Raw genomic sequence first — 13488 nt, 5'->3', positions numbered from 1 at the left:
AACATACAGAGTATGGAGACCGTAAATAACCTAGCCATTAATGTACAGAAACTTGAATAGTAAGTATATGTCAACTGCTGCTGAATAAATAAAAGACATAACTGTGCACGATATTACATACACCCGGCCGTAGGAAACAGGTAAACATTCTTGATAGAAATGATTAAATAACCTAGCCGACAACAAGCTTACTTTACCCTTAAACCCTGGGCGTGTAAACATGCGGCAAGCAGAGTCGTTCAGGAGCAGAATGACAATAGCAATGTATTTAAAGCGGCCGTGGCCGAAAGGTATCAAACATCACAGTGGTGCATATGTATATATATAAGGAAAAACTCAGAGCCGAAGTCCATAAGCAAAAGGAGTTCCACATATAAACCCTTCGCAACTTATACCGCGAATAAACTACAAAATCAGCCACCAAGGATCTTAGTTAATGGCCGCGAGCCAATAAATACAACTAACAACAATGGAATAAGAATCGAAACACAAAGCTGGTATCGCATACAATTAACTGTAGATTCACAATGCTAATCTTTAAATATGCGGCGGAACAGGGATGCTTGCTCCCATTAATCCAGGAGCAAGGCAAAACCCTGAGACCGCGGTACAGAGTATGGACATAAAACTATAGAATGCACGGGTACGTTTAATAAACATAATACAGATAATAAGTGGATCTGAAACCATGAAATGCCAGAACAACCAAATAGACAATTTCCAAATATATAAATTCCATTACTGTGAAGAGGCCGTAAGGCAGGCCTTCTGTTAACAAATAACAACTGTATTAAGAACAGTTAAAATGAAGCGGTTGAATAACTAAATACCAAAGTACTGTTTATAAACGAGAAAAGGGTTTATTTAACTCTGTACAACTGAATAAAAGCCAAGAACAATTAGTAACCCTCATGAGGGCCGAAGCCGTATAACAGAGAGCATTTTCACATGGAAAATCATGGTTACAGTACAGGAATGGAAGCCGCCTGTAGGCCATACCCTGATGTGGGTAGGGTGAATAGACCTGAGAAGCAATAGCGCGAGTATGAGCCTAAACTCGGCCAGATGAATCTGTTATTGATTCAATACAATGAAACCCTAAGGCAAATCGATCAATGCATACTTACCTGGTATTAAGCGGTGTGACCATGAGTCCTTTGGACGAGGCATACGCTGGAACCAACCCCTGCACCGGATATTCTGAAGACCGTGGCGCTGAGGCCAAACCCCTGCGCAAGTTATATGAGGGAGCATCGAACAAGTAAATAATATATAAGATAATTTGCAGAAACACCAAAACATGATTAACCATTAACAAAACTTGAAAGGTTGCCATGATGAATTACCCATACCTGCACAAGGGATTAGTTGCAGTAACAGAGCTCTGTCGGAGGTAAAGCGGATGTATGGATGAAATGAGCCATAAACCGAAGAACCCGGCAAGTTATATTGTCAACCAAAACCTAGAAGCGATCCACACCGTTCAGCCTGAATGATTGATCATGACCGTTCGTTTAAGCGGGAGTATGGCTCGTAGACCGAAGGCCAACTTGCCTGTATGGTCACATGCGTTCACGTGGTCTACAGCCACCTGGCCACAGGGCAGTGAGCTGTAAGCTCCTCCGCTTACCAAGTGGCGTTTGATTAATGCGCATCATCCAACTCTCAGTACAGTTATTGAGAGCGCAGTGTCGGACGTGTAATCCCCACGGATCATATGAATGTGCAAGGTCATCCAACCAAATATATATATGTATATAAACGTACCAAGATGATCATACTTTATATTGTAAACGTGCCAAGGTGATCACACAAGTAAATTCGAATGAGCATGTTTAAAGCCATGGTTAATGATTATTCACTTTACAACTATGTGTTATGTCATATCTACACCACAATCCTAAACTCAAGATAGTGGTCGTTAATATGTGATTAATATTTTTTTTTTAGTTGTGTTTGGTATAATGAAAGGGATCGTGACAATGTGGTATCGGAGCCAAGTTTCCAAACTGTGGCCTTTGGGACAGCGGGGACTAAATGAAAAGTTACACAGTAACAAGTAATTAATTGTCCTTCTTGTGTACTATCAGGAGTGACAAGTAAAGACAGTTACCTGTTAACAGCAAAAGAGAATGGAAGAGATGCCGGGAGCTGGTGGCGGCCCTCCGGGAAATGAAGGAGTGTGGGTGCAGCTTGGTGCTGAGACTCGAAGTACCAATCAAGCAATCTTGCAAACTGTTCAGGAGCTGAAGGGAGAGATGGCGCGCCTGCGGGAGGACAATGCCCGCTTAACTGTAGAACAAGAAAGGATATTAAAGAGTTTGTCTGATAAACAAAACCCACCTTTGGCCAGCCCTAGTGCAGAGCAGCAACGGGGCATGGAGGAACGGGATTATGCACCTGGGCTTTCTGAGGAGCAGGAAGATCATTCTGATAATGTACAAGAACAACAAATCTTCAAGAAGCAGAAAGTGGAATTACAGGGAGAATTCCGAAAAATCAAACCTCCACTCTTTGATGGAGAACAGGAAGAAGCAGCAGAAGCCTGGTTGATTAATATTAATAAATACTTCCAACTTTATGAATATGACCAAAATCTGAAGGCACGGCTGGCTATCTTCCAGCTGCAAGGCAAGGCCACCTTATGGTGGGAAGAAATCAAGATCGTGAAGGGAGTAAGTGAGCAGAGTATAACCTGGGAGAAATTCCAGAAATATTTTAAGGAAAGGTACTTAACTGAGCGTTTTTACGATGAGAAAGCGCGAGAATTCCATGATTTACGTTTAGGACAGCAGTCCATGGATGAATTTATAAATCGTTTCACCTCACTGCTCCGTTACGTGCCCTACATTAAAGAGGAGAAAGCTAAGGTACAGAGGTTTGTGAGTAGTCTACCGGCCTACATAAGGGAACGGATTGAATTTGACAATCCCCGAACTATGGATGAGGCAATTCGGAAGGCTAGAATTTGCTACCAACAGAACAAACAAAAAGGAGAAGTTCCAAACAGAAAATGGAATGAAAGGAAAGGTAGCAGAATTGTTGGAAGCAGCAAAGGAAGCCGCAGAGATGGTGGTAAAGGAACTGGAAAAGGGCAATTTAACAGAAACACAAGCAAGAGTACTTTCCGGCCTAAGCCAAGTGAGAGCAGAATTAGCGAACCTCCTGCTAAATCAGAAGGTGAAGGGAACAGACCTTCAGTTCAGTGCTGGATATGTGAAGGACCACATTATGCTAGGAATTGTCCGCAGCGTAAAAGAACTGAACAAATATCACAAGTTCATGAAGCTTCAACTGTCGGGGATGTGGCGCGCAGCGTACCAAGGATCAATGCAGCATTAGAAGACCGACAGGCGGAATACCAACCTTCCATGGTAGAATTCGAAGGTAAGATTTCTCACCTTCCTGTAGCTGTACTTATTGATCCAGGAGCTACTTTAAGTTATGTTAGTCCGAAAGTAGTGGAACATTGCAAGCTACCATCAGAAAAGTTCAAAAACCCATGGTTGGTCCAATTAGCTACAGGAGCTAAAAGAAGGGTTGTAGCTAAAGTTAATAACTGTTCTTTCACCCTAGCCGGACAGCCTGTAACAGCAGACTTGAATGTACTTCCGTTAGGCTCCTACGACATTCTTATTGGCATGGATTGGTTGGAAAAGCACTGGTCATTGGTAAATTGTAAAACCAAGACCATATACTATAAGGATGATTTGGGGCAGCAACAAGAATTGCAGGGAATTAAACATCCGGTTCAGATACGACCCATCACTGCAACTCAGCTAGCTAAATGCATTCGGAAGAAATGTCAGGTCTATGCTATACAAGTAGGTTATGCGAATCAGAAGAGCAAGATGGCTGCGATAGATGACATTCTTGTGGTACAGGAATTTACAGATGTCTTTCCGGAAGAGGTACCGGGGTTGCCTCCAAGAAGGGACATAGACTTCACCATAGAACTGATACCGGGGGCGGCACCAGTATCGCGAGCTCCATATCGGATGAGCACACCAGAGCTAACCGAATTAAAAATGCAGCTTCAGGAGTTGCTGGACAAACAGTACATTAGACCCAGTGTGTCACCCTGGGGAGCACCAGTATTGTTCGTAAAAAAGAAGGACGGAACTCTGCGCATGTGCATAGACTATCGGCAGCTGAATAAGCTTACGGTCAAAAACAAGTACCCTTTGCCCAGAATAGATGAACTCTTTGACCAAGTGAAAGGGGCAAAGCTGTTTTCCAAAATTGACCTGCGATCTGGTTACCATCAGATCAGAATTAAGGATGAGGACATTGCCAAAACTGCTTTTAGGACACGCTACGGGCACTACGAATTTGTAGTGCTACCTTTTGGGCTGACCAATGCACCTGCTACATTCATGTGCATGATGAATAGCGTGTTTCACAAATTTCTGGACAAGTTTGTATTGATATTCATTGACGACATATTGATATACTCTCGTTCCCAACAGGAACATGAGGAGCATCTTAGATTGGTATTGCAAACACTCCGGGAACACCAGTTATATGCTAAGTTTAGCAAATGTGATTTCTTCAAGGAAGAAATCCAGTACTTGGGCCACGTGATTACGAAGGAAGGAATTGCGGTCGACCCTGAGAAAATAAAATCTATTATGGAGTGGCCTATACCTAAGGATGTTGCTGATATCAGATCTTTTATGGGGTTAGCGGGTTATTACCGGAGATTTGTAGAAGGTTTTTCTAGAATAGCCTATCCTATCACCTCCTTACAAAAGAAAGGAAAAATATTCAATTGGACAGCAGATTGTCAACAGAGTTTTGACCGTTTAAAGCACCTTCTCACCACTGCCCCTATACTGAGAATTGCTGATCCTAATAAGGACTACGTGGTGTGCACCGACGCAAGCAAGGAGGGCGTGGGAGGAGTACTCATGCAGGAAGGAAAGGTTATAGCATATGAATCCAGGAAACTAAAAGAACATGAGCAAAGATACTCTGCGTATGATTTAGAGTTAACTGCTGTAATTCACGCACTAAAGATGTGGCGACATTATCTTCTTGGAAAGAAGTTTCTGTTGTTAACTGATCATCACAGTTTGACGCATTATTTCAGCCAACCTACCTTGAATGCAAGGCAAGGTCGTTGGGCAGATTTTCTAAGCGGATTTGACTTTGAAATAAAGCATTTAAAAGGCAAGGAAAATCGAGTGGCAGATGCCTTAAGCCGAAAGGTTCACTGTTTATGTGAACTATCAGCCAGTAAGTGGCGAAGTACGTTAGTTGACCAGATAAAAACAGCAGCCAATGACGATTCTGAATATCAGCACCTAAAACAGCTGGTTCAACAATCTGATAATGAAAAGTTACAGCAAGGGTACACATTGGACAATGTTGGGATGTTGTACTTTAATAAAAGGATGTATGTGCCCGATTCAAGTGACCTTAAGAAGCTGATTTTAGACGAGTTTCATATCAGTCATTACACTGGTCATCCAGGATACCAAAAGATGGTTACAGCACTAAAGAAGGAATATTACTGGCCAAGAATGAAAAAGCAAGTAGTGGAATACCTGGCAAGATGTCTGGAATGCCAGCAAATTAAGGCTGAACATCAACATCCAGCAGGACTGTTGCAGCCTCTGCCTATTCCGGAATGGAAATGGGAGACCATTTCCATGGACTTTATAACCGGGCTGCCACGAACGAAGAAGGGCAACGATTCGATTATGGTCGTGGTTGATAAATTGAGTAAAGCAGCACATTTCATACCAGTGCAGTCTACTTACAAGGCAGTACAAATTGCACATCTCTTTATGCAACACGTGTTCCGCTTGCATGGAATGCCGAAGGTAATTATATCAGACCGGGATGTGAAATTCACATCCACCTTTTGGAGAACTTTGTTTGCCGAGTTAGGAACTCAATTGAATTTCAGCACGGCATATCACCCACAGACTGATGGTCAAACCGAGCGAGTCAATCAGGTGTTAGAGGACATGCTGCGAGCAAATGTAATGTTAAAGCCGGGACAGTGGGAGGAGTATTTGCATCTGGTTGAATTCGCCTACAATAATGGGTATCATACTTCAACTCAGTTAAGCCCCTTTGAGGTTTTATATGGGCGAAAGTGCCACACACCCTCAAGTTGGAGTGGACTGGAGGATAAGTTGAGTTTAGGTCCGGAAATGTTGAAGGATATGGAAAATATGGTAAAAAGAGTGCGAGCAAATTTAAAGGCTGCTCAAGACAGGCAGAAAAGCTTTGCAGATAGGAAAAGAAGGTTTGCAGAGTACAATATTGGCGACCATGTGTTTGTAAGGATTCAAACCCGAAGGAGTACCTTACAATGGAGTGGTTGCGCCAAGCTGGCTCCTAGATATTTTGGACCGTTTCAGATTTTAGCTAGGGTGGGGCCAGTGGCCTACCAACTAGCTTTACCCAGTCACATTAGGATTCACAATGTGTTTCATGTTTCTGTTCTAAAGAAATATGTATATGATCCAAAACATGTTATTCAGTGGCAAGATGTGCGGGTAAGAACCAATACAGTTGTTCAATTATGCAGCATTATTCAATGGAGATTGATTATGTGCTGGTTGTTTGCAGGTCGAACCGGAAGGCGAGGTTCTGGTCGAACCGCAGAGCATTCTCGACCGGAGAGAAGTGCGGCTGCGGAAACGGGTTATTACCCAAATTAAAGTGCTGTGGCAGCACTACGGTCCTGAGGAGGCTACATGGGAAGATGAGGAACCTTTTAAAAAGGCCTACCCGAATTTATTTAATGAGAAAGGACATCGGGACGATGTCCAATCCCAGGGGGGGAAGATGTAATGACTCGGTAATTGTTATTTCGGATAATTACTATGGTAAAACATTATGAGTAATAATTTGTTTTACTGAAGACATTATGAGTTTAAAATAAATATAAGAAATTATTTTTGCACATGTGTATGAATGAAATGTTGAAATGCTGGCAAACCTCCAAAGGGAGGATTTCCTATTAAAAGGAAAGAATCAGTTATGCAACTGAAAAAGGAACTGCCTCTGACCCAAGGAAAAGGTCCTGGGGAGGAAAACCCTGGGCTGTTGATGAACAGGCAGGGAAAAGTTTCCAAGAAAAGAAAGAAAAAAAAAAAGGGCAGATTTCCTAAGAAAGGTTAAGTCTGATTGTGATCAGATAACCAGCACAGTGGTGCATTAGTCTTGTGGAGGCTGCAGGCCTGCAAGATAGCTCGGGGGGAGATTTCCAGTGTAGTGGATCTCATGGTTGGGCGGTTAAGAGCTATATTGTAACAGGTGGGAGCTGAGTAACAAGTCACAGTAGCAGACTATCAGGTATGTACCTTTAACTGTTAATTTGGAAGAAGAGGTAAAGCCAGCATAGCTACAGTAGTATAGTACTCCCGATAAATAGATTATGTAAACCAGAGTGAATGTCGGTGTTTCATTTATTATATAAGGAAAGAGCTAGGTAGTGCAGGTGAATGAATTCACTGTATTAGTAGGAAATAATTGATATAATTATGAATGTCAGTTTCCCTGTACAATTTCAAGAAAATTACAGTTTACGCTTATTTGGAGTCTGTAAATAAACTGGACATTAACATACAGAATTTAGAGACTGTAAATAATATAGTCATTAACATACAGAGTATGGAGACCGTAAATAACCTAGCCATTAATGTACAGAAACTTGAATAGTAAGTATATGTCAACTGCTGCTGAATAAATAAAAGACATAACTGTGCACGATATTACATACACCCGGCCGTAGGAAACAGGTAAACATTCTTGATAGAAATGATTAAATAACCTAGCCGACAACAAGCTTACTTTACCCTTAAACCCTGGGCGTGTAAACATGCGGCAAGCAGAGTCGTTCAGGAGCAGAATGACAATAGCAATGTATTTAAAGCGGCCGTGGCCGAAAGGTATCAAACATCACAGTGGTGCATATGTATATATATAAGGAAAAACTCAGAGCCGAAGTCCATAAGCAAAAGGAGTTCCACATATAAACCCTTCGCAACTTATACCGCGAATAAACTACAAAATCAGCCACCAAGGATCTTAGTTAATGGCCGCGAGCCAATAAATACAACTAACAACAATGGAATAAGAATCGAAACACAAAGCTGGTATCGCATACAATTAACTGTAGATTCACAATGCTAATCTTTAAATATGCGGCGGAACAGGGATGCTTGCTCCCATTAATCCAGGAGCAAGGCAAAACCCTGAGACCGCGGTACAGAGTATGGACATAAAACTATAGAATGCACGGGTACGTTTAATAAACATAATACAGATAATAAGTGGATCTGAAACCATGAAATGCCAGAACAACCAAATAGACAATTTCCAAATATATAAATTCCATTACTGTGAAGAGGCCGTAAGGCAGGCCTTCTGTTAACAAATAACAACTGTATTAAGAACAGTTAAAATGAAGCGGTTGAATAACTAAATACCAAAGTACTGTTTATAAACGAGAAAAGGGTTTATTTAACTCTGTACAACTGAATAAAAGCCAAGAACAATTAGTAACCCTCATGAGGGCCGAAGCCGTATAACAGAGAGCATTTTCACATGGAAAATCATGGTTACAGTACAGGAATGGAAGCCGCCTGTAGGCCATACCCTGATGTGGGTAGGGTGAATAGACCTGAGAAGCAATAGCGCGAGTATGAGCCTAAACTCGGCCAGATGAATCTGTTATTGATTCAATACAATGAAACCCTAAGGCAAATCGATCAATGCATACTTACCTGGTATTAAGCGGTGTGACCATGAGTCCTTTGGACGAGGCATACGCTGGAACCAACCCCTGCACCGGATATTCTGAAGACCGTGGCGCTGAGGCCAAACCCCTGCGCAAGTTATATGAGGGAGCATCGAACAAGTAAATAATATATAAGATAATTTGCAGAAACACCAAAACATGATTAACCATTAACAAAACTTGAAAGGTTGCCATGATGAATTACCCATACCTGCACAAGGGATTAGTTGCAGTAACAGAGCTCTGTCGGAGGTAAAGCGGATGTATGGATGAAATGAGCCATAAACCGAAGAACCCGGCAAGTTATATTGTCAACCAAAACCTAGAAGCGATCCACACCGTTCAGCCTGAATGATTGATCATGACCGTTCGTTTAAGCGGGAGTATGGCTCGTAGACCGAAGGCCAACTTGCCTGTATGGTCACATGCGTTCACGTGGTCTACAGCCACCTGGCCACAGGGCAGTGAGCTGTAAGCTCCTCCGCTTACCAAGTGGCGTTTGATTAATGCGCATCATCCAACTCTCAGTACAGTTATTGAGAGCGCAGTGTCGGACGTGTAATCCCCACGGATCATATGAATGTGCAAGGTCATCCAACCAAATATATATATGTATATAAACGTACCAAGATGATCATACTTTATATTGTAAACGTGCCAAGGTGATCACACAAGTAAATTCGAATGAGCATGTTTAAAGCCATGGTTAATGATTATTCACTTTACAACTATGTGTTATGTCATATCTACACCACAATCCTAAACTCAAGATAGTGGTCGTTAATATGTGATTAATATTTTTTTTTTAGTTGTGTTTGGTATAATGAAAGGGATCGTGACAGAGTAGATGGAGTATATCAATAGCCTTACTTTGATGAGAAAAAACATGTTAAAAACCCGGGGCGTTCACTGTGTTCTATTTTATTGCATGCATGTGATGGATGAGTACACAGTTGATAACCTTTAGGCTGAAGAGGCATTATGACAGAGTACAGTAACTGGCTTCAGAGTTTGGTAGCTTTGAATTGGAGCATATCTCTTTTGAAAAAAAATTCTGAACCATGTTCGAGAACCCATTTGTAGATCGGAGTTGTGAAGCCGGGAAGATACTGTGGATGGCTGCGAATATGCTTAGTCTGCGAGAGAATACATTATAAAGCACAGATGCATGGGTTATCCTACGATACAATACATTCTGGATATTATTCAGCATCGCTTCACAGACTCCTTTGCGGCTGTTCAGAAACTTGCTCGCAGTATAAGCGACCAGATGGGTTTGCAGTGCACGTTGCATGATAACAAGTGTTTGGCGAGTCTGTTTGCCGGATCTCAGCCTAAATTTTCTTTTAATTTTACTGTGAGTTGCCTGAGAAATTTTCTTTTAATCTGTACACTTTCTTTTAATTTGTCCTTAGTCGGAGTTCTCCGAGACAAATCAGGAGTAATGAACGGCGAATTCCAGTTAATCCTCATTTGGCAGTGCAAATAGTTCGGGAAAAATTGGGGTACAAAATGGGTCAACTAATCCGTTTTCTAATATTTTTGAAGGGAAACAGTATTGTTTTGTGGAAGATATTTTATTTTTATTTTATAACAGTAAAAGGTGGTGTTATATTGAATTGGTACATGTTGTAAAATATTTTTTTTATTTATTAAAATCTAAAAATTTCTGAAAAGTTTTTATTTAGTTTTTCAAAAGTTTATATTAAAATAAAGGTCTAAAAATTAAAAAAAACTAATAATTACATCTAGCAATACTTTTAGTAATTATATAATTGGAAGATCTTACTTCTATTTCTATATTTTTATATTTTTATAGAAAAATGTGAAAGTACATATTACTAAATTTTACAATGATAAATTTAACAATCACTTGAAATTAAAAATTAGCAACTAAGATATTTCAAAACTATGTGTATAAAATTATTATTATTATTTAAAATTATCGATTACTTTTTATATAAGGAGGCACTATCAAATAGCAACACATTAGTCTTATATGTTTTATTTTATATTTTTATAAAAAAATGTGAAAGTACATATTACTAAAATTTTACAATGATAAATTTAACAATTACTTAAAATTAAAAATTAACAACTAAGAAAATTAAAAATTAACAACTAAGATTTCAAAACTATATGTATAAAATTATTATTATTATTTAAAATTATCAATTACTTTTTATATAAGGAGGCACTATCAAATAGCAACACATCATTCTTATATATTTTATTTTATATTTTTATAAAAAATGTGAAAGTACATATTACTAAAATTTTACAATGATAAATTTAACAATTTCTTAAAATTAAAAATTAGCAACTAAGATTTCAAAATTATATGTATAAAATTATTATTATTATTATTTAAAATTATAAATTACTTTTTATATAAGGAGGCAGTATCAAATAGCAACACATCATTTTTATATATTTGATTGTTATTTTTTAATTTTTTTTAAAATGTTTTTTAATTTTTTTTTTTTAATTTTCAATATATTTTTTATGTTTAAAATTACAAAATTACTAAATAAAAAATTACACTAAAAATTACCAGAATCATATTAATAAATGTGATTGGTATAAAAATGACTAGAATCATATTAATAAATGTGATTGGTATAAAAATGACTAGAATCTGTTGGACACCTAATCCTAAAGGGTTAGTGTGGAATTCGAATGGACAAAGCAGTCCAAGAGACCTTGGGATCTGAAACCCAAGAGTCATATGTTGTACTATAAATGTATATCTCATCTTAATAAAAAATGAACTAAATGATTTATCTTTCCTACTCTTGTGTTGTCCATGTGTGTTTAACATGGTATCAGAGCCATGATGTGTGGCCTGTGTAGTTTTGTGCAACTGGCCTGAGCACTGGCCTTTGTCATTCTGACTTGAGCATTGTCCTCAATGCCTCTGTCCTCTGAAGGATTAATTTGGTGAATGATTATTTGGTCTAGAGTGGAAGGCAGAAGAATGTCTCTGTTGAATCGACATACCACCGGTAACATAAATGTTTTTGATGCTCCCTGAAATACGTTTGCTGCTTTGAGTATTTGTAAAAATGAATGCAGTTTTTCAAATGTAATGGTATTGAATGCTGCCGTTTTTCAAATAAATGCTGCTCTCTCTGTCCATAATTTTAGCTGCGCTCTCTGTCCATATTTTTATCTGCGCTCTGCTCCATGGGTTTTTATCTGCGCTCTGCTCCATGGGATTTGTTGTAATTATGAATGGTCCATAAAAAGCGTATGCGTTGGCTCCCATACGCTGCTACGTTACACCATTGACTGCGCCCTCTGTCCTGAGCGCATCTGATCTGCAACTAGCCTCCATTGAATGTGCACACCTGCACTGCCCTGACATTCTATTTATGATTCCTGCGCTTCTCTGATCATAAACGTTTCATATTCCCGGAATGATGTCCATCAGTTACATTCGAATTCTGTCTGCCATATTCCCTTGAAACTGCTGTCTGCACTGTCTGTCCATAATTAACGCCTCCGTCCAGAGCGCTACTCTGCCATAACGCCTAACAGGAGCAAATTGGTCAAGAAAAACTGCGTTCCTCACACTATCAATCAGCAATTCTACCATCTCGGGGAGATAGGTTTTGAGAGCATCTCAATTACGCTTGAAGCTGTCATGTATGTGCGTTGACAAATTTACTGTTAAAAGACTACAGGGTTCAAGTTAAGTGAGCGTATATACCGTGATTCCTCCTTGAATCGTTGCGCCTACTACAGATATTACGGAGGATCGTATGGGGTATGCTGTATATGCATGTATAATTCCTTGACTGAATGGTGGATATTGTTTCCAACGCGCAATTGCTGTTCACTGTTGTTACGCAGGGTCATCACTCTTGTAGAGGCGTAGTAATCCTTGAACATGGTAATATATGCGATGGAAATGTGTAACGTTTTGACATAGCATTTATAGATTGTGATGTGTAGCTGTTATTCCTTGAAAGAACCGCACCTGCGTAAGTGATTTATAACAGTTCACTGATATACATATACAGTTCGGTTGCATAAGAGGCGTGATATATAACCAAGCTGGTATTCACCACCGTCTGGCTGCTACAGGTGGCTGGATAAAATAAGTGTAAGTGTTTTAACACGAATATATATACATCTCTGTTCCAGTGAGCATACCGTGGACGCGTATGTATACAATGGATACATACACGCTGTGTAGGGAGGTGCTTATTCTGCGCGGCCATTATTTTATACGATACACGGACACGCCGCTGGTTTTGTAAATTCCGGAACGCGCAGTTATTCACTCTATGACACTGCCCAACCACGAGCAAACCATGGGCACAGTGTATCGAATATCTAACTTTGCAGGTCAACTCAACAGGCTAATAAACACGCTTTTCTCGCTGCAATACCATCAGCCATAAATAACAGGTTGATTCCAGTTTTCAATGGAACCAACCACGAAATTTCTGATGCGCCTTTTGCTTTCAAGAAGCTTCCGAGTTTATTGCGAACGGTACAGCCTCTATTAGCATATTTCATCAACAATTCAGTCGGCTTTCAGTGTTGTTTGATATTTACATAACATATCAGTGAAGAGGATTTTTTTTTTGTAAAGCAAATCCAAATGTTTATCATAATGATTTGCGAGTTTTTTTATCTCTTCAGTGCAGCATTCTCGATTCTTTGATCGTAATTGTGGCTGTATTCTTTTGCACTGTTCTGGTGTATTACATTGGTGT

General features: G+C 39.6%; 1 protein-coding gene and 2 long non-coding RNA genes across 3 annotated transcripts; 1 reads left to right on the top strand and 2 right to left on the bottom strand.

Moving 5' to 3' along the window:
- Positions 1–693: 693 nt before the first annotated feature.
- LOC149256165 (uncharacterized) lies at positions 694–1574 on the bottom strand. Its single transcript, XR_016266449.1, has 3 exons — positions 1353–1574; positions 1128–1229; positions 694–1024 (listed from the first exon to the last, which is right to left on the bottom strand). It is a non-coding gene; the product is annotated as an uncharacterized LOC149256165 (long non-coding RNA).
- A 567-nt stretch (positions 1575–2141) lies between these two features.
- LOC149256164 (uncharacterized) lies at positions 2142–5581 on the top strand. The gene is made up of 6 exons (XM_089455253.1): positions 2142–2438; positions 2604–2675; positions 2793–4214; positions 4470–4706; positions 4794–5353; positions 5476–5581. The coding sequence occupies exons 1-6, from the start codon at positions 2142–2144 to the stop codon at positions 5579–5581; spliced, it is 2694 nt and encodes an 897-aa protein (XP_089311379.1).
- A 2732-nt stretch (positions 5582–8313) lies between these two features.
- Positions 8314–9194, bottom strand: LOC149256163 (uncharacterized). Its single transcript, XR_016266448.1, has 3 exons — positions 8973–9194; positions 8748–8849; positions 8314–8644 (listed from the first exon to the last, which is right to left on the bottom strand). It is a non-coding gene; the product is annotated as an uncharacterized LOC149256163 (long non-coding RNA).
- Positions 9195–13488: the final 4294 nt, after the last annotated feature.

Source organism: Pinus tabuliformis, chromosome 7 (genome assembly GCF_031772625.1).
Source record: "Pinus tabuliformis cultivar Carrire ecotype Pingquan chromosome 7, CPIR1, whole genome shotgun sequence".
NCBI classification, from domain to species: Eukaryota; Viridiplantae; Streptophyta; class Pinopsida; order Pinales; family Pinaceae; genus Pinus; species Pinus tabuliformis.
The sequence above is the reverse complement of the archived record's forward strand: the minus strand, read 5'-3'. Positions and strand labels throughout refer to the sequence as shown.